Genomic DNA, 20,988 nt, shown 5'->3' with positions numbered 1-20,988 from the left:
AACAAAATCTCTGAAATGTCGACACTGAATCAAACAAAGACAACATTCCAGGTTTCATTACAAATTTTATAAAAATATCACAGGTGTACCAGTGCCTTCACATTTACAGGGAAAAAACATTGACCTAAAGTAAATATCAGAACAGGTTTTAAAATACTGAGTGATGTTAGGTCTGCAAAGACTGAGCACTTGTTCTTGGGCAGAGACGAACATTCAGGCTCTAATCTAACACGACATGCTAGGCAAGAAGCAATTCCTTTGACAGTTTAGATTAAGGAAAGACAGACTGGACACTTGTATTATTTTATCAGATCATCATTAATTACATAAATGTGTCATTAAAAGCAGCCGTGTATTAAAAATCTGTAGTTAAGATTGAATATTTAATATCGTGTAATCACATTTTAAATTACCCTGATTCTAAACCTTTTTTTTTTCTGCACTGAGGAATAACAGAGTTTTAAAAATACTAATACAACCTATTCTAAGCAAGAGGAAATAATTCAGTTCAAATGAAATTAACAAATTAACACAAAGCTAAATACAAACACCAGGAAACTCCACCACAAACTTTAATTCATGGACTTACTGAATATTTGTCTTTATCTAAAATTCACTAAAAGGGAAATCATTACTGTTGACAATAAAATTGCTGCCTTGTAACCATAATCTGTGCTCTTTTCATTCAAAATTAATTCCTCATTGTCTTACACATGCTCAAGAGACAAGCTCTATTAAAGAACGAGACTCGTCATTTTCAGTTTTTTTCTTATAGTAATTCCATGAAAAGACCAAAGCTAACACCCTAACTAAACTATAGGAAAGTTTTGTCTCTGCTGTTAACTACAATAAACTGAAAATAGGCAAGAGTAGGTCTCTGCGTAAGACCAACGGCAATTCCTCAATCAAAGGAGGCAATTAAAAAATGTCTGATGTGGTTGGGTCAAAGCTGATTTATTGTCCGCTGCTGGTGTAGCGCTATGTGTTTACCCAGAGGACAGAATGAGGAAAACACAACCAAAAGAAGGTGCTAAGGAGACATGTTTGCATGCTCTCCTCCAACAGGTCAGAGGTGCATTGCTCCTATACCGGTGAATAGTCTGAATGCTGATTGGTTGAACCAAAAAGTGAACAACCACAGCAGCGTTCACATAAAGAGGAAAAGGTGCCAGATACTTCAAATGGCCATGATGAAACAATCCCCACTGGCTTAATATTAAAATGTCCAACAAATAAGCAGCTGTGGCCTCTATCGCTGGTGGGTGTTGATTAGGATGCTAGCTGTCTAAGTTAGCTTGTCTAAATTAAGATTTGCGGTGTGAGTGAGTGAAACTGTATTCGTTTATTTTAAAAGCACTTAGCACTAATTACTAAAGTATTGGTTGTATTTTATAGCATTTTTGTTGAATGCATTTGATGAATGCAGACTGCTAACCAAGCTAGCACTAGCTCACAATGTAGCAATACACCTCCTCAGGAAAATACGGTGCCCTCTGAGTAAAAAACAAAGTAACAAAAAGATGGTTTCAGCCATTAAGCTAAATTAGAGGCTTAAAATGGGACTTCACAAATCAATAGAGGAGGCTGAGGTGGCCGTCTTTCATATACAGTCTCTGTGGATAAAGGCAAAGGACCAACAGCAAAGCAAACACAAAAAGTAACCCACATTTCCAGTTGTTCTTGATACTACCCCCAAGTGGCAGGAGATAGCTATATCAAGTAGGCGTGCACCTGCAAAGCTCTGCATAGCACCAGTGCAGAGTGGAGCCTTCGATGTTAATGATGGTTGATGAACACCAGCTTTGACAGAGGAATGCCGACTGTGTGGACTGCAGAGATACATTTTCACAAATGTACTCGTCGTTTCTTTTTGAGTGACATTCACTGAAAATTACAGTCTCAGCTGTTTCATATTCTTTTGAGCATTTTTTATTTTATTTTTTTTAGAAAGGGCTGAGTACTACGCACAGACAGTTGGAGGAAGCTGTAAAATACTGAGAGATCTACAATTGCACTATTGATTTAGGTCATTTCATAGAAATTATTCACTATAAGAAGACATTGATGACTGCCACCCCTACCCTTTAAACTGAAACGATTTTATAACATAAAAAGGGAAGAGAAACGTCGACTGAGGCCATCTGCCGCAGTCGACGCTGAAACCTAGATAATGGGCTTTATTGTGTGTCCACAGAAACAAGCGTCCAATATCCACCATGCTGATAGGTATTGATTGTGACTCACAGTGAGACATCGGTAACCGCTGTCACAACATGAGGGCTCGATAACTGCGGCTCAGATAAAAAGGGAGCGACGCAGAGAAAAGAAATGAGGAGCGAGCTATCATTTCATGGATATCAAAACTAGTCCCCAGCAGGTTAGAATAATAGATTACCCAGCCAACTTGTGGTGCAACCTGAACACTGAATGTTGGTTCGTTGTTGTATACAGGATGATTCTGTTCTCTTCGGTCTGATGCAGGATAAAGTCACAGTGCAGAAGTGCAGAACCAGTTTTCCATCTCTCATTATTACTTCCTTCACTCTTTCTTCATTTCTTATTATTAGAGAATAAGGCGGTATAATATCCAGCATCCAAATGTGACCCAGTGGCTGTTCCAGCTCAGCTCTGACCACTTCTGAATGGTATGATGGGTGATATTATCCTGTAAGGGGATGTACATAGTGAGTCCAGTAATGTGTAGTAGTATAGTGTATAGTATCATTTAAACCTTTTCCTGAAAGATCTTTACAAAATGTGATTTTTTTTTGTCATTACTGACTGAAAATAATTTCATCTAAGGCCTTTCATCCAGCAAAACCATAAATTACTTTAACTGTTGATAATAAATATCACAACTAAGGTTACATTCCTATGCAGCAATTCACACGTTCATATGTCACAGTGAGCTCCACATTTTTATAGCAGGGCATATAAATATAGACACCTTTAATCTTCTAAACATGCTGGGACTTCAGTATGTCACAATGCTACGTCAATAGCACACTGCTAGCCTTCTATACATATCCTGAATTTGTAAAGGTTCCTCAAAAACAACTCGTGCATTTGGCCTAACTAGTCATATACACAACGATAATATCTAAAGCTTTTGAATACCATTAACTTGATTTCACATTTTACTGTATTTTAAAATGTTCTTTTTCCAATCTCTTCTCTGGTTCTATCCTGCAAAATGTGCGCTTTCCTCTGGGGCTTAGCATACTCTTATCATGTCTTACCTCATCCTCCTCCATAAAGTCCACACTGGAGTTGAACACTGAGCCGAGGTATGTCAAGTGCAGTATTGCCAAAGCACTGAATGCTATGTTTATCATATACACCCATAACCCCTGTGGAGGAAGAAGGTATAATGTAAGAATAAACAAGTTCCTTACTCAATATTACTACCCCAAATCTGTAACCTCTGCAAGATTTTCATATTAGGGTCCTGAGAACCTTACACAGATTTGTTGAAGAAGATTATCAAAGAATGTTTATTACACTCTTAAAAACTAATGCCTTCTTTTAGCCAATTTCACTTAATAACATGGCAAAATACTTAAGATTTAAAAGCACGATTTCAGGGCTTCAATGTAATAATGTCCCAATTATGTACTATGGTTTATGCAAGCTGTTTTTCCTTGGCATAAATGATTACGTTCCCCTTCCCGGTGCTCTGCTGTGTGTTAAAAAGGGATTTTTGCTGGGCATCCTGTCAGCAAACTCTCAAATTGTGTCAAATTAAGGCACAAGACAGTCCCTCGGGACTGCTTTAATATAACCGCAGCAGATGCGATGGCAATAAAACCTGATGTCCACACTTCTTTAGTAATACATTAAGTAAATAATCTTGTGTCTTCCACCATAATGACTTATCCTGTTATCCTGTTAGAAATGAAAGAAGGCTACAGTAAATCAAAATGTAAGATGATGAGGAATAAAATTGTTATAATTTTATTCCTCTGAGGGGAAAACAAACAGGGAAAAATAGCTGGTGCTGTATGGAGCTAAAGTAGGTCCATTTAGAGCATCTCCTGCTCAAGTGTCACATATATGTCTGTGCAATGAGAATTTTCACAAATAAAACAGCTGGAAGAAAAGCAGTCTTTGCAGCTGTTTGCAACTCTAATGCCAACAAATCTAGTTGCAAGTCTGCTCAGACATTTGTCCTTTTCAATATCAAAAATGTCATCACTTCATTCTCATTGTATGCTTTTTTTTTTGTTTTGCAAAATTTCACTGAGGTGATGCATTTGAGTTTTTGTTTCCAGTTGATGGCATGGAGATATTTATTAAGCAGCAGGAAAATGAATGACATCCTCAACACATCCCTTTCCCCCCCTTATTAGCCGTGTAAGCTGTTAATTGTGCAGAAGTTAATAAAGTTGTGGTCACACTATCTTAGCATCTAACTTGTCCTGCTGAAGTGGGGTGAACATAAATAAGGGGGAATGTTTGTAAGTGGGAGGTAAATTCAAATGCAGCTTTCCAAACAGGTTAGCAAATATCCCCAAACACAAGTGGGAATATTTAAGTGTAACACTCATAGAGATGGTGAAAGACGGAAATAAAAACAGGAGATATGTGAGGATTGCTCAGCGAGAGAAATTTGATTAACTGGAAATTTAGAGCTAACCTGTGATGTTGTAATTCATTTTTAGTCTTTAATCAGATACTGGATCTATACATGAAGTGTTCCTTTTTCATGAAAGGAAGCTATTTCCCCCACAAAATGAGAAATTTCTTACTGAATAATTTGAAGTATAACTCCTGTATATAATTCAAAGGTTGCATAAAAATACCAGGCGGTTTACAGCAGGATAAAGTGATTATTTTGTAGTATTATGGTGAAGATTACTGTAATGAACTGTCATGGACTGGTACAGAGTGTGCTGTGGTTTTCTGGTCAAAATCAGGTTAAATCCAGAGCAGCTGACATAAATTTTAATTTATGATGGTTATACTGATTATATTCACTCAATGAATTCTACTTTTTATACTAACTTCATACTGTGTAGCGTTTGGAAATCCACCATGATGCATCATATAACATTTTATTGCTACATGATAAATCTTGTTAAATCCACACAGAGCAATGCATCTCAGCTGGAGCACAGGTCAGCCTGTACACAAAGAAAAGTCTACATGAGCGTTTTACAGTGGGGCAAAAAAGTATTTAGTCAGCCACCGATTGTGCAAGTTCCTCCACTTAAAATGATGACAGAGGTCAGTAATTTGCACCAGAGGTACACTTCAACTGTGAGAGACAGAATGTGGAAAAAAAAATCCATGAATTCACATGGTAGGATTTGTAAAGAATTTATTCGTAAATTAGGGTGGAAAATAAGTATTTGGTCACCTCAAACAAGGAAAACCTCTGGCTCTCACAGACCTGTAACGTCTTCTGTAAGAAGCTTTTCTGTCCCCCACTCGTTACCTGTATGAATGGCACCTGTTTGAACTCATCATCTGTATAAAAGACACCTGTCCACAGCCTCAAACAGTCAGACTCCAAACTCCGCCATGGCCAAGATCAAAGAGCTTTCGAAGGACACCAGGAAAAGTATTGTAGACCTGCACCAGACTGGGAAGAGTGAATCTACAATAGGCAAGCAGCTTGGTGTGAAAAAATCAACTGTGGGAGCAATCATCAGAAAATGGAAGACATACAAGACCACTGATAATCTCCCTCGATCTGGGGCTCCACGCAAGATCTCATCCCGTGGGGTCAAAATGATCATGAGAACGGTGAGCAAAGATCCCAGAACCACACGGGGGGACCTGGTGAATGACCTGCAGAGAGCTGGGACCAAAGTAACAAAGGTCACCATCAGTAACACACTACAACGGCAGGGAATCAAATCCCGCAGTGCCAGACGTGTTCCGCTGCTGAAGCCAGTGCATGTCCAGGCCCGTCTGAAGTTTGCCAGAGAGCACATGGATGATACAGCAGAGGGTTGGGAGAATGTCATGTGGTCAGATGAAACCAAAGTAGAACTTTTTGGTATAAACTCAACTCGTCGTGTTTGGAGGAAGAAGAATACTAAGTTGCATCCCAAGAACACCATACCTACTGTGAAGCATGGGGGTGGAAACATCATGCTATGGGGCTGTTTTTCTGCCAAGGGGACAGGACGACTGATCCGTGTTAAGGACAGAATGAATGGGGCCATGTATCGTGAGATTTTGAGCCAAAACCTCCTTCCATCAGTGAGAACTTTGAAGATGAAACGGGGATGGGTCTTCCAACATGACAATGATCCAAAACACACCGCCCGGGCAACAAAGGAGTGGCTCCGTAAGAAGCATTTGAAAGTCCTGGAGTGGCCTAGCCAGTCTCCAGACCTCAACCCCATAGAAAATCTGTGGCGGGAGTTGAAAGTCCGTGTTGCTCGGCGACAGCCCCAAAACATCACTGCTCTCGAGAAGATCTGCATGGAGGAATGGGCCAAAATACCAGCTACTGTGTGTGCAAACCTGGTAAAGACCTATAGTAAACGTTTGACCTCTGTTATTGCCAACAAAGGTTATGTTACAAAGTATTGAGTTGTATTTTTGTTATTGACCAAATACTTATTTTCCACCCTGATTTACGAATAAATTCTTTACAAATCCTACAATGTGGATTCATGGATTTTTTTTTCACATTCTGTCTCTCACAGTTGAAGTGTACCTCTGGTGCAAATTACTGACCTCTGTCATCATTTTAAGTGGGGGAACTTGCACAATCGGTGGCTGACTAAATACTTTTTTGCCCCACTGTATATGTAGGTCTGCCCACACACATATATGTATATATATATATATATATATATATATATATATATATATATATATATATATATATATATATATATATATATATATATATATATATATATATATATATATATATATATATATATATATATATGGTGCTACGTAAAAGTCTCAAGCCACCCTTCATTTCTTCATAATTTGCTAGAAACAAAAAGGTGATTTATTGAAACATGCTAAGATTGAAAGTCAATATTTAGTATGACCACCTTTAATCTTCAAACAGCTAAACAGTCTTATGCAAGCTTTGTTGCAGTTTTCAGGAAGTGTACTCCAGGCTGGATGGCTGCCTTTTGTTCAGTTTTCTGTCTAAATGACCCCAGACAGCTTCATTAATGTTGAGGTCCAGGGTTCTGGGAAGGTCAATCCATGACTGATAGTGTTCCACTCTATAAAGCTCTTCTCTGTTTTTACTACATTGGAAGTGTGTGTGGCAACACTGTCATGCTTAAAAATCTGTCTTTTTTTTTTTTACCCTTGAATGACTCACAGGTCAGTATTAAGCATTTTCACAGGAATGTGAACTGTTCTGAAAATAAGTGAAAAATAGAAAATGACCTTCAGAAAGCCTGGAGAACTTTTGCTCAGTCCCACTGTAAAAAATCTCCTTCCTTAAAATGAGCATCTATATGAAGGCTATCAATCTTGTCCCTGTTTCAAATATGAAATGATCATATTTACTCAACTTACTCAATTCTTTTTAATAAAAATAATAATAATTGAACGGTTGATAATTGAAAGGTTTTTTGTTTGAAGAAGAAGAACAAATATACGAGGGAGCTGCATTTTACCTTTTTGTTCTGGTGAGTGCAGTTTGGCAGGCATTTCTTTGACAGTATACAGGCATTAAAAATAGCTGCAAGCCTCTTCCGCAACACTAAAACACGAAACAAGACCAGTGCATTAAAACAAAACAAATAGATGAGTTTTTTCCAGCATAAGAGGAAAATTACAAGCACTGCAGTAAACAGAAACAGTGTTTCACAGTGAGTGCAATTAGCCATTAGTGCAAACCTAAGCACCTTCTCCAAATGGAAAGGTTCTAATGTGGAAAAGAGAAAACCCCCCACAAAACTCTGCTTACCATGCTCAACATAAGTGATGAATCCCAAAGATATTAGGACTGCACCTAGATGAAAACTCAAACCCTGTGAGGTAAAAGAGCTTCAGTCAAAATAATCCAGTTACTGATACAAAAAAAAATGCATTTAAAAAAGTAATTGTAGGAAAAGTCTGCATAGGACTCACATGCAAAAGGGCACTGGCTGTATATGTCACCATTATAGCAGAGAATGTCCCAAATTTCAGTACACTCTTAAAAACATCTGTGAAATTAGAGCAAAAACATCTGTGAGCTGGTATAAGAATTTCTATTTAAATGAGCCATAATCATTACACTCACAATGGCAAACTAAAGCAAAAACAGCTGCCGCCTGTCTTGAACTCACAGGTGTGCAGAAAGCGAGACATGGGCAGATTCCACGATGTTACCACCTCCACCATTGACCGAGGAAACTCTATATTAAGCGGCTTGGATACGGTCATATCCCTGCAAAGTAAAAGGTAAATGGGCGGTGGCCTGTTATAAATGTGAATAAAGAGAAACACACTCAAGGTTAGCAGGTGCGCTTGCAGTTCTAACCATTTGAGGTTGTCTTTCTCCTCGGTGAAGCCTGCCCCAGCCAGAGTAGTGGTAGTTTCACTCAAATAGCCAACAAAATAATTGCTAAAGTGGAAAGACAGTGTGTTCTCATACGCCAGTAGCCACCTAATGCAGGGACACCAAAATGGGAAGAAATAGATGAATATCACAATCCAGCTTCAAATAACGTCCGACTTTACTGAGTGGCTACTACAGATGAGTAAAAAACATACTTAGCTGGTGTAGCCCTGAGTAGCATTAGGATAAAGAGAGCAATGTTAGTGACAAAAAAAGGTTTATTGACTTGCCTTGTGATGATTTATGCTTCATCAAGCTGGTGAAAGTGTTGTGGTAAATGAGAGGGTGAGAGGGGTCTCCTGGTACATATATAACTGCACAGAGAGGAGGAGGAGGATGAAGTGGGTAGATACATGCAAGCAAAGGTTTTGGACAAATGGTGATTATGAGGAATGCATGCCTACAGTGTTTGGTTTATTCAGAGTCACTGAGGTGGGCAATTAATTACCTGATCTTCCTCCTCTTTTTGCTGTAAACAAAGCAGGTGACAGACACATTATCTTAACAGAACAGCAAGCCACAAGCCAAGTCAAGAATACACAGGCATTTGTTTACAGTATGAATGTGTGTGTTCTCCTCACCTTCGTAGCAGCTTGTCTCCATAAACAGGTATGAAATAAGGGAAGAGGTAGGGTGCCACACAGTTGGAAATAACAAGGCAGACCTGGCTCTTCACCCAGCTAACAGACACTTTTAAAAGCCACGAAAGGCTCTAAGGAGAAGAAGGAAACATCAGCTGTTCTTTCACTTTTTTTTTAATTAATCCTCACTCAGATCTAAAAGATATAGTATCGCACCTACCAGCTTACGGCCTTCTAAAGCTTCTTTGTAGCTGTTGAAGCTGATCCAGGGACCAAAGATGACTGTGCCCACAAAGTAGATATAACCCATGAACTCAATGGGTGAGGGCACACTGGTCACAACACCTCTATCCAAATCAAAGGCCAAAGAAATGGCTTTCATTGCAACCACCATCTGAGAACCTGGATGACAGCAGCAGCATTTAAATGATTGTTGTATTCCAAAATTAGACATTACTAATGGGAATATTAAAGTATACAGACAGCAATCACATTTAAGAGACAAATGATGGCTGTCTTACCTCTCATCTTGTGCCAGTTAGTGGTATCCATCATATGTAGCTCCCTGATGAAATGAAAAGGAAAGGTAGTCGTAATGAAAAGAAAAGACCATTCCTTGAGTTTTCCCAAATCGGCCAAATTCCCGAATTCACAAGCTTAAAGTCAATTGGAAATTAGGATTTAGGCGTGAATAAGTATACATCATACATTTAAAGAAATATTGGGGGAAATCACAATAAACTTTGTTGCTTTTATTTTGAATTCAGGTGCTTTTTAAAAATGTTTTACATGCGTACATGTAAACCAGTGTGAAAGCACGTTGTAACGTGTTGGAACCAGTGTTTATGACAGATGTGTTTGCTAGCCCTGACAGATGTCAGCTCACGTTAAAAAAGAAATCTTGTTGTAGAATGCAGAGTTTTTAAGAAGACATTGACTTCTGAGCTTTTATTTACTGGAGTCATCTATAGAACTGTGCTTAGTTTACAGAGAGCAGATTGTTGTGTTTGAGGATTACAGTTTGAATCATCATTACGAGACTAAACACACAGAGAAATACAAGAAGTTGACTGATGCAGACTGAAAATGGACATCTAAAGCTTTGCTAGCGAAGCTGCAAAAGCAACAAGGACTTTTTTCCTTACCAAGCTTTACACATCCAGAGATGGAGCTGTCAAGACCAGCTTTGTGATTTGACAAAATTTGGGCTTTTTTCACTTTGCCTGTTTCACATTTTCATTGCTTATAGCAGTTTAGATTGAGTTCAGCTTATTTATGTAACCCCCACAACACTTCCAGCTTCTCATGTGGCCCCATTGGGAAAATGAATTATTAAAGAAGCTCTTTGGTTCAGTATTACACCTAATGTGTAATACTGAACTGTCAAGTAACACAAGAGGACTCTCTTACCCCAGGAGCAGGTAAATGAGCACAGTGATGGAGAGAAAGGTGCCTCGGATGGTAGAATGGCGACACAGGAAGAGGAAGAGGTAGCAGAGAAGGCTGAGAAGGACCACCCAGATCATGTGCAGCTCAAAGAACAGGTAGAGCGTGTAGAAACCTCCTGCCACTGTGACCAGGTGTTTCACAAAAGAAGGAAGACCTGACATAGCCAGATAAAAATAAAGAATAATGTATGTGATTAGAGATTAAAGTGAAGGTCTGATAACACTGGCTGGGGTGCAAAAGCTCTGTACTCACCGAACATCCAGATAAGTCGACATAGCAGGCAGATAACCAGCAGCTGCCATACCTGCTCCAGGCCCTGCTGAGCTGTGGGCAGAAGGCAGCCATGAGCGAGCTCTTGGAAAAACTTCTGTCGGCTGAACACTCCCATCACTAGACTTAGAAAACAAAGAGAAGCCAAAATGCATTTTTACAGCAACAAAAATAACATTTGTGTTAACAGTGGTGACTTATAGCTAAATACTCTTCATTAAACTTCAAATCCCAGCATGCAACGCAATTCACTACAGATCAGTGCACATGCAGCACAGCTGCTGTTCAGAGTTTCACTAAAGATGATGAGAGCTCTTCTTGTAATTTAACATATTTTTAGTTGCATCAGACTGGATACAATGAAATACATCCCAGGATGTAAAACAATATGAAGACTTCATCACAATAACACCATGACCTGGGTCTCGGGCATGTGGAGAATATTTGACATATGCTATTCTGCAAGACATGCTCTCTCCGCAATGCAGTCGGCCAAGGGGATGAGTTGACTCACAGCTGCCTTCCTTCAGCCGCTGCATTAACAGTGCCTCAGCGTGCTCAGCGCTGTGCGTCCAGGGAGAGGCAAACGCATCGTAAATGGATGCGAGAAATCCGGCAGGAGCTACTGATCCTTGCAGTGAGCGGTCCTGCTAACAACCTACTTCAGAGCTACCCCCCCCACTTCACACCAAAAACAGCTATGAGGCCCCCCGCCCCCAGCATGCCAGTTTGTTTTCCGTGCGTAAAACTCACCCTCTCAGAGCAGCAGGATGATCCTCGTGTCTCTGCTGCTACTTTTCCGTCCCTTTAAAATAACAACAAGCCTGGGTCCTGCTGCTGTCTTTCAGGCACACTCGGGCCAGATGATGCATATCTGGATGACTCCCATTGTCACAGCATCAGCACCACTAACCTGCCATCTATGAAGCCACGCGACGACACATCGGCCAATCTAAACCGCTGCTGAACGGATCTCAGCCAATCCTCGCTTTCGTCACCCTAATGTGACAGCAGGAAGGTCCAAACAGAATCGTCGCCCTGCATAACCCCGCGCATCCGAACCAATGAGACGTGGACAGCGTACAGATGGACTGAAGACGGGACTGTTGTGGATGCGGAGGAATGCCCTCTCTGAACGTATGCAAAAAAATCCAATGTACCCTTAATCTACGTGATCTTTTATTCATTTAGTTCATCGATAATATGCAAATTCAATCAGAAAGTCAGTTTTAATTCAATGTTACCATTGTGCATGAAATAAATATTTTAAACATAACCTACATTTTCTTCGTCTAAAGTAATTCATAAATGCAAACTTAAAGACAGTGGTTAGTTTGAGTGATCCCTCACCGATGTGCAACCCTAAAATATAAAGCTGATGATGATTTAAAGGCTAAAAACAAACAGTGTTCATGCGTATTTACGCATATGCTGTGTCCTTTTCCATAATTTCAACGTAGGTTTATGCTTAATATTTGTTTCACTTTCTATTTAGTCACCCATAATACTGGGTTTAAAAGAAGAACACGATCAACAAAAAGGCCATTTGACTGTTGTATTTCCTCATGTAATGGGGATTAATGGATTTTGCTTTTAAATAATAATTTAAAAAGTCCCCTGCATCCACTTTTATGCGATATTTTCCTGGGCCTTAACTTCCTTTTAATTTTATTCTCTTTGATTTGTGGCCATAACGCCTGGCAATTTATTTAAAGTATTCTACTTTTACCTGTCAAAGCAATTTGAAAATTGTGCTTTCAAAAGATGATAAATCAATCAAATGTTTTGTTGTTGTTTACTTTTATTAAGATTGATAGGTTTTCTGCTTCCTAATAATGCAAGCTGCTTTGTAGTTATAAGTGTTAGTGAGCACATAATAAATTCCTCCAGCAGCAAAAACATAAAACAAAACTTATAAATTAAGGTATGAAAAACAAAATAGCTAAACAGGGGGGGACAAACACACAAAAGAAGTCAATTAAATAGAAAATTAGATAACATACTAATAGGCACTACTAGAGATAATTTTTACTTGTTTTTTCACTGGTTTACTTGTCAATGTATAAACATTTTTTTTTAATATAAAGTAGTAGTTTTTCATCTTAAAAAATGTAACACTTTGTCAGTCTCATGCTCAAGGGCACTATACATTGGAGCCAGCTTTCTCCGGAACAGTCGAGTCAAGTCTGCATTTTCACATTATGATTAATTATTAAAATATTTGTCACGGCTCAATTGCAGACAGTGCGAAAACATTCACCAGATCGATACAGCTGAACCTAATGACCCAGAAGTTGATAACATAAAGGCTTTATAACCGCAATGTTAACTGAAAACATCTGTATGGCCAAATAGGACTTTTACTGTGGTTGGCAGGTTGGATTATAGAGCAATGGGGTCCTTTTTTTTTTTTTTTTTTTTTTACTTCACATCCATGCAGCAGTTAAAGTAAAAATCCTCCTTGGAAAATTCAGCTGCATAGCAAGAAAAGTTCCAAGCAATGAAAACTAGTACACACCTTATTGTTGCTGTACTGCGGGGGTTTTTCTGTGCAGTCAGCTCACAGAACAAGCAGGTGGTTTTAATGCAGTGTGACACACTGACAGGAAGACTGTCCAAGAAAGTTAGACAGACATTTTTGGGTCATTTTAACAATCCCTCTAGAGCCACCATCAGGACAGAGACTACTTGGTCTGACAACCTTGAACTTTCCTTCAAAACTGTTACAACTCTGTGAAATCTACGCACGAACAAAAGTCAAAAAAATATAATACAGCAATTTAATTTTATTACATTATGTAAAGAGCATATTTCACTTCATACAGCTTATTTTTTTTCTCTTGTTCCTGTGTCCACGTGAGAGCAAATCTAATGGGCACACAGTAGACAGCTGCAAATCACCAGCTGAGAAATAGCTTTAGCTATTTTAACAGATAATGCTATTCCAAGAATGTGTCATTTGGACATATAGCTGGTTAGGTGCTTCTTGGTGTGGGGGAAATGGGTACATGGTAGTTCAATCTTTCCATTTGTCCATGTTTTCTGCCATTTCTACATTTGAGTACATATACATACAGGTCAGCTGAAGGAGAACAAAACAAACAAGCAAAAATAAAACGTAATCAGTCCAAAGTTGTTTTTTACAAATGGGAAATTAAAACTCCATATTGTGTGCAAACAGTGCAAATATCATAGCTTACAAGTCAGAAAAGCGAAGCCGAAGGTGCCTTAATCCATATAAGAGACCACAAAACGTTAATTAAATTCAGCAACTTGTAGAAACAGCAGGTGACATAACCCTGAGCGATGGAACGTGGGCACTTTTGGAGTCAAGCATGGGATCAAAACATACTGTTAATTGATATGAGATGTTCATGAATACATTAAACGGCTCTGCTACACAACGGCAGTGTGGAAGATCCACTAGTGACTAAAAGCCAGCTAAGAAGTGATGTGGGATGACCACATTGGGTTTTATGTAACCAATATGATCGTGAGGAAAAATGAGCCTTTATGAGTTAAAAAAAAAAAAGGAGATTAGCAATCAATGGATGACATCCCTGTGACCAATGTACATCTTTTATGAACAGTCTCTAAACTAAACTTAATTGATTGTAGTTAATGAAGGAGTGTTGGTAGTTAATTCTGCTCTCAAAGAATTTTACCGTTCACTTTAAAAATTCGACAAACACTTGATGGAGGCATTTTTAAGCTGGCAGTTGTTTACTCTAACCATAAACATAATTTATTTTAGAAAACAAACAGCATTGGTTTCACAGTCAGATCCACTTCTCATATACAGATTAAAAAACAAACAAAACAAAGAGGACAACTAAAAAAAAAAAAATGCACAAAATGTAACAAATGGTTGACGTAACTGTAGCTACATCATACATACATATGTTGTTGATCATATACACTGCATATGATCAGCAACATAAAAAGCACCTGATATCTGACAAAAATAACTGTAATCCCTCAGGGCACGCATACTGGACCCTCTGGATTTGTCCTCTTCGGCATGTGGCCAGGAGCAACCGCTGTCTTCTGCTGTAGCCGCCTCTGTGGATCAGCCGTTTTTCTGGATTGAGATCTGAGAGTTTAGAGGCCCTGTCAACACCTTGGACTCTTTGTCGTGCTCCTCGAGCCTTTCCGTTTGTAGGCGTGTGCTGCACGTAAAAGTAACACCCACACGAATTCCTGGGAGCTCAAGGTTTGCCAGCATTGTAATAGTGCAATCAAGGTTATTCACGGTTTCAAGGTTACGGCTGATTGGTTTATGTGAGTAATATAAAGCTGCAACCACTATCTGTTTCCAGTTAGCTGAGGCAGATGTGAAAACTAAATTGTGTGGCAATTGTTATTAGAGATGATTGATCATATTATTGATGCCGTTTGTAGCACACGGTGCATTTTTCCACAGACTAAAGTGATTATTACGGCACAAATTGCCAAGTACAGAATATAGCCTGAAGCCCAAATCCCACCTGGTGCAGTTTTACAACACAGGTCAGTTCAAACAGCAGTCGAAAAAAAACAATTGCACCTCATCACTGATTAAGAAGTGAAAGATTTTAACTACAGAACTAAAAAAAAATTATAACAGCATCACAGTACTTACAAATATATCAGTGTGCTAAGAGAGGCAAAAGTGGTGCAAGTATAAGCCAAACACTACGGGTTTAATACTGAACACAGCCTTGCTTTTGTTAAAATGCCTTTTAACTCAAAGAACAGAAACACTAATAGGATAGGAGCACTAATGTTGAACATCTTAAGTAAGGCAAAAAGGTCAGGTAAGTAAACAGGTCATTCTAATCCATTATTCAGATCAGAGCATAATCTCCAGGTCATAAGCTATTCTCTCCTTTTTTTCTGGCTTAGTGTGTTCTTCTGGTGAAATTATTGGTGCCTCACTTTGTTCCTTCTTCACCAGATTCTTAACCCTACACTTTTTCGGCTTGCTTAAAATATATTCATAATTTCTTTTAACCTCTAGGAAGGCTGAGGTGAGGTACTGAGGTGAAAAGATCTTCAGTGAAGATGGAAGTTCTGTATTTCGGGTGAACAAGTCATGGTGAAATGAGGAACCCGGGTTTTCTGAGTGTCTCGCTTCTGGATAGAGTCGACGAGGCACAGGACACGGTCTCAGCAACACCGGTGGGGGGATTTCTGGTAATATATTGAATGAAGCCAAAGGTGGGGGCTTGGATAGAAATCCAGGATTTGGGGGTGTAGGAGCAGCAGTTGGAGCAGAAGTAGACAGTGGAGGTGTAACGGTCCTTGAGCTCTGAGTGTTGCCAGGTATTTCAGTCATCTGGCTTGGTTCCAGTTCATTTTCTGTCTCACTCCTGGAGGAACTGTCCTCAGGCTCAGACTCTGTTTTAAACTCTGTCTGCGGAAGGAATAAAATGTGGTTGTGACGCTGACAGAACAGCGTGCCACACCTGAGGCACTTCCTGCCATCTTTAACATGGAGCAGTTTATGACGCTTCAGTTGGTGAATCGTGGTGAAAGATCGATCACACATGTTGCACGGAAAGAGGGGCTCATCCCTGTGCACAGCATGGTGCTCACTGAAATCTGCCTGAGTTATGAAGCTTTTTCCACAATTTTCACAGACAAAGGACCTTTGTTCTTCGTGCAGCCGTTTGTGTTTTACCAGCTGTGGTATATCAGTGAAGGTCTGACTGCACAGTTCACACCGATAACCACCTTCTGATGCAACTAAAGGTTTCAGGAGCACAACTGGCCTTCTCTTATCTAGTTTTAGGGTGTCTGGTAGTCCTTTGAAGGGTGGTGATGTCTTATTTAAGTCGAGCATTGTTTGAGACTGGATAATTTGGGTTTCTGCTTCAGTCTCAGACACTTTTGCCACCGTTTCTCCTTCCTGAAAAACATAAATACACAAACAGAGGAAAACAATTTAAAGAATTGTAAAGAATTTATCATTAGAAGAAAATAAAAATACTTATGACAATCTTGCAACTCGTGTCTTACAAAACAACTACTTTACAACAAACAAAAACATAGCTATTTTGCATAATGTCCAAGTAGAAAAGATATACAGAAAGAGCAAGTTGTGGCTGCTACCTTTGGCACTGAGGGGGTTGCTGGCGTCTGCATTTCTTCTGAAAGTTCACTTTCAGTTCGCATCAAAACAGACGGCTCGGGATTCACAGAAGAATCAGCTTGAAGTGGAGCTGCATTTTCCTCTCTTCTGCCTCTTGCCTTCCGGCGATGCCTTTTTCTACGACCATAAATCCTTTAAAAAAAACACAAAAAACCCCACAAACAAACATATGAAGTGATCTATAAAAGTGGGTCTCATATCTACAGTAAAAGTGTAAAAGAAAATGTTAGTATTAACACCTTGTTTTTGTCATACACTGTAAAGCTGCACAAATTTTCAACAGTTCAGAGTCTGTGACCCAATATGTACACAGAACACATACGATGGGAGATAACTATGCAGCTTATTTACTGAATGTTTATCACCCTTTCTAATTCATTACCAGTTACTGTGCCTGTTCTATTATGGAAACTGATACCAAGGGATGACCTTTGTAATCCTGACCTGGGCTGGCTATAGCTATAGGCCAGAGTAGACCTGAATGTGCTTCTCGCCCACTCAGTGAAAATGATATGGGTTTTTTAATGCTTTTGATCAGTCAGAGAAGAAAAATGGAACGGAAAACACCAGTACTGTTTAAAGTACCACAAGCTTTGAGACAACCCTCTGTCCTCGCACTGTTCAAACACACAGAGCTCAGAAACAAAGAGACGTGACAACTATGAACCCAGCGCAGAGCACTGACTACAGCACACACATTAAATATCACACACCGGGTCAATATGTTGTTAATGTTATGTTTATAGTGATGGGCATTATAAAAACCTGTAACATTGAGCCATAAAGGCTTCATTTATGTACATCTGCAACCTTCTATTAATTGAATGAACAGGTTCTCGTAGGGTTTTATCTGTTATAGTAGCTTTTACTTTTATAATGTCGCTCCACTGGTTAAAAGGAACCTATTGTCATTTCCAAGTCCGTGCATTTAATCTTGGACTAGAGCTGATTTGCATGATTTAGAGTTCAAAACAGTCTTTATTTAGGCCTTGTTGCATGCAGCCTACATAGACATGCCCATTGGGACATCACCCATAGGTTATTGTGCTCCTGTTGGGAAGCCTCAATCTGAGGACCATAATTTATAAAATGAACATCACATTGTATGCATTCACTTGAAACTGATGATGACAATTAAAAGTATGTCCTCACCATAATTAACATAATTCACTAAAGGTTCTGTCCATCTAAACTCATCACATGAAGACTTCTCAAATGACCACCACAGATTTTGCTGGGAAAAATACCGTTCTTCAGAAAAATTGTGCAAACTTTAAATCCCTACTTAAAACTTTGAAAATAAATAAGTAACCTTTGAGAAACCAAAAACGGGACAGAATACCATCACAAATTTTGGATATGAATTATTTGGATTTGGTACATGGTGTAATACCTGGGGAATATTGCACTTAACTTTAATTTCAAGCTTTAAAATCTGTAAAAATATTTGAATAATTTTGACTGCTTTAAAGGGCAGTATGTGTCCTATAGATGAGGTGCTATAAATAAGATCAATCCTTTACCTGCACGACTTGCGATTTGTGAACTCTGCTGTTGGAACCTTCAAGCATTCATCATGTTATATGACCTTAGCTTAGCTACACTCCAGTCCATATTCATTAAGCCATGTTATCAGATGTTTAGCATCAAAATGTAAGGACCTAGTTAAATTAATTTTATATAATTTTAAAGAGGACACTTAAAACAATGAAGCTGCAAAACTATCAGAAAACACCCTTACCTTAATTAATTTTTAAGCGTTTTTTTAAACTAATGACAATACAGACCAGAATAAGTAACAAAAAAGTATATTACAATTAAATTTAAAACATAATAAGTTAATTTAAAAAATTGAAAAAAAATATTATTAGAGAAACACAAAGCTATCCAACAACTTTGATCCTCACAGATTTTATCCTGACCCAACACTACTTTACATGTCTTACCATCTCACTTTTTTCTTGGGGCTTTGATTTTTTTTGGTGCAGGTAAAAACAGAAGGCACAAAGTCCGGCTTATCACGCTCCATAGATGCTTCTCCTATAAAACAAAAACAAAAATAAAAATATGTAGGGAGCTTTGTGCTAAATCCGACAATTTTAATCAACAAACCGCTTGTTTCTCTTACAGTATGTCTACAGTGCTAGCATAGCTCCAATCTTAGCTTACCTGATATGAAATGAGCGCCACAAACGCGATCATCTTCCGTGAGTCTCGCAGTGCTGCCGTTCGCTTCTTGTATTGCTCGCAGCCACAAACGCCTCCGGTGGCCCCGAGACGGTATTTTGTAAAATTTCAATTTTTTGCTGCGGATATACCGCTTTTCACAACCAGACACGCAGCAAACTATCATTTTTGCTTTAAAACTGTTTGAGTTTTGTGGTTAGCACGGGTTACGGAAGTTATCAGAAACAACTAAAGTCAACTTCCGCTGCAAAGAGGCGCGCGCAACCCTGTTGAGGATGTTACGGTGGCCGGGCAGCTCGTTTTACGTTAATGTTAGGTAAACATCAAATAACAATCCCTACATTTTTCTGTTTTATGTTAATGTTTTGATCCAGCATCGATTTTGGCAGACTGCTGACTAAAAGGAGAGTTTTACCGAGGCAGGGAGTACACCGCGAGCAAGCAGTGAACTGGGGACCCCTGCTGTCCGCACTCATATCTGTGAGCCTGATTAGCCTGTCAGCTGAAATGGTTCCTCGAAATTAAATAAATTTAATCGGAAATTTAATTGGAAAAAAAGCGACTTTACTCGGTTGCTAGAAAATTTCTATAAAAACAATTCGTCTATAATTTTGTATATATGTGACTAAGTCTTATTTAATATGTTCTACTAATGTAGGATAAATAAATTGGTATATTATTATTTTATTGATATTATTATTTTAATCTTGAGTGAAATTGAAGATGGCAGTGAGACCTGTTATAATGTGTGGTTTGGAGACTGGGACTCTAATAAAAATACAAGGTTAGGAGGAGGAAAACATTATGATTTTCACTGGGAGTGACCAGAATGGACAGGTGTGGAGATGAGTACATCAGAGGGACAGCTCAGGTTGAGAGGTTTGGAGACAAAGTTAGAGAGGCGAGGCTGAGATGGCTTGGGCATGTGGAGAGGAGCGTCAGTGTATATATTGGACAGAAAAGAGTAAGACCACAGAAAAGATTCATGGATGTAGTGAAGGAGGCCATGCAGAGGATGTTAGGGATAAGGTGAGATGGAAGCAGAGGGTTCCCTTTGGTGACCTCTAAAGGAAGAAACCAAAAGAAGGTTTCTTTGTTTGTTTTTTTTAACCTGGCCACATCTACACTGAAAAAAATATTGGTAACTACCAATGATTTCTATTAAATAACAAAAAAATTCACACTAAAAAAATCGATACATTTTGCTATTTCAATGGTTAAGTGTTATTTTAGATTCAGCTGAGCTGTAAGAAGAACACCACTGCTTTGTCCAGTTTTTAAAAACATAATCCTTTGTGCTCAGTAGTATTAGAAGGTATAAAGCAGGCATGAGACAAACAGTCTAACAGGTTTTAACCTGAAATTGTTATCTGCATTAGAATACACATCCCAAAACATGCATAATTTTCACCACTGAAGAGGCAGAGGGTCCTTGATCCTTTAAACAAAGGTTTCGCTAACGTACAATCAAGGACACTTCAAAACATATTTATTTAATTAAGGGCTAGCGTTTCCCCGACAGTGCCACGCCTAATGCACTTTCCCGACCACTTTCCGCTCCCGTAACTATGAACAAAGGACACATTTGTATTCAGCTATTTCGTTCCCATTATCAGTCAGAAGAACAAAATTAATCTCCCCTAAAACTCATTTGACTTGTCCTTGGTTTTGTTTTAAAAAAATGTGTCTCTTTTTTTTCAACTTCCCCTTATTGTTGCCACTTACTGAAAACACAAGTAGGCTCAAGTGTTTTCCTGACTGTTACTCAGAACAGAGTGCCGTCTGGCACTATTTTCATCTGCAGATTTTAAGGTAGCCGGCTTTGTATTTTC

At 38.9% G+C, this 20,988-nt stretch overlaps 2 protein-coding genes across 3 annotated transcripts; both read right to left on the bottom strand.

Annotated features, from left to right (window-relative positions):
* Window positions 1-45: 45 nt before the first annotated feature.
* Window positions 46-11,760, bottom strand: LOC146684586 (protein-serine O-palmitoleoyltransferase porcupine-like). Of its 2 annotated transcripts, none has more exons than XM_085444120.1 (15): window positions 11,590-11,760; window positions 10,819-10,961; window positions 10,528-10,720; window positions 9,639-9,682; window positions 9,338-9,519; window positions 9,118-9,248; window positions 8,985-9,005; window positions 8,692-8,706; window positions 8,459-8,584; window positions 8,265-8,365; window positions 8,065-8,141; window positions 7,901-7,964; window positions 7,608-7,693; window positions 3,240-3,350; window positions 46-2,665 (listed from the first exon to the last, which is right to left on the bottom strand). In XM_085444120.1, exons 2-15 carry the CDS (start codon window positions 10,952-10,954, stop codon window positions 2,564-2,566), a joined length of 1,389 nt encoding a protein of 462 aa, XP_085300246.1. In that variant the 5' UTR covers window positions 10,955-10,961; window positions 11,590-11,760; the 3' UTR covers window positions 46-2,563. The 2 variants fall into 2 exon arrangements, with proteins under 2 accessions (XP_085300246.1, XP_085300247.1); XM_085444121.1 differs by having other exon boundaries at window positions 10,819-10,956.
* Window positions 11,761-13,572: 1,812 nt separating this feature from the next.
* LOC146684585 (uncharacterized) lies at window positions 13,573-19,429 on the bottom strand. The gene is made up of 4 exons (XM_085444380.1): window positions 19,139-19,429; window positions 18,916-19,009; window positions 16,930-17,101; window positions 13,573-16,726 (listed from the first exon to the last, which is right to left on the bottom strand). Exons 1-4 carry the CDS (start codon window positions 19,320-19,322, stop codon window positions 15,668-15,670), a joined length of 1,509 nt encoding a protein of 502 aa, XP_085300506.1. The 5' UTR covers window positions 19,323-19,429; the 3' UTR covers window positions 13,573-15,667.
* Window positions 19,430-20,988: the final 1,559 nt, after the last annotated feature.

Source organism: Copadichromis virginalis, linkage group LG20 (genome assembly GCF_057382275.1).
Source record: "Copadichromis virginalis isolate Kocher_CV1m ecotype Utaka linkage group LG20, C_Virginalis_male_GT1.1, whole genome shotgun sequence".
Taxonomy (NCBI): domain Eukaryota; kingdom Metazoa; phylum Chordata; class Actinopteri; order Cichliformes; family Cichlidae; genus Copadichromis; species Copadichromis virginalis.
Note: the sequence above shows the minus strand (reverse complement) of the source record. Positions and strands in the feature narration are given on the sequence as shown.

What these genes read in the sequence shown, in the direction of transcription:
- LOC146684585 (XM_085444380.1), bottom strand. Translation starts at nt 19,322, where the DNA reads ATGATAGTTTGCTGCGTGTCTGGTTGTGAAAAGCGGTATATCCGCAGC. An exon ending in TGGCGCTCATTTCATATCAG is followed by an intron (nt 19,010 to 19,138) that starts GTAAGCTAAGAT and finishes TTTGTTTTATAG; the next exon opens with GAGAAGCATCTATGGAGCGT. An exon ending in CAACCCCCTCAGTGCCAAAG is followed by an intron (nt 16,727 to 16,929) that starts GTAGCAGCCACA and finishes TATGTTTTTCAG; the next exon opens with GAAGGAGAAACGGTGGCAAA.
- LOC146684586 (XM_085444120.1), bottom strand. Translation starts at nt 10,954, where the DNA reads ATGGGAGTGTTCAGCCGACAGAAGTTTTTCCAAGAGCTCGCTCATGGC. An exon ending in TCGACTTATCTGGATGTTCG is followed by an intron (nt 10,721 to 10,818) that starts GTGAGTACAGAG and finishes TGGCTATGTCAG; the next exon opens with GTCTTCCTTCTTTTGTGAAA. An exon ending in GAGAAAGACAACCTCAAATG is followed by an intron (nt 8,366 to 8,458) that starts GTTAGAACTGCA and finishes TTTACTTTGCAG; the next exon opens with GGATATGACCGTATCCAAGC.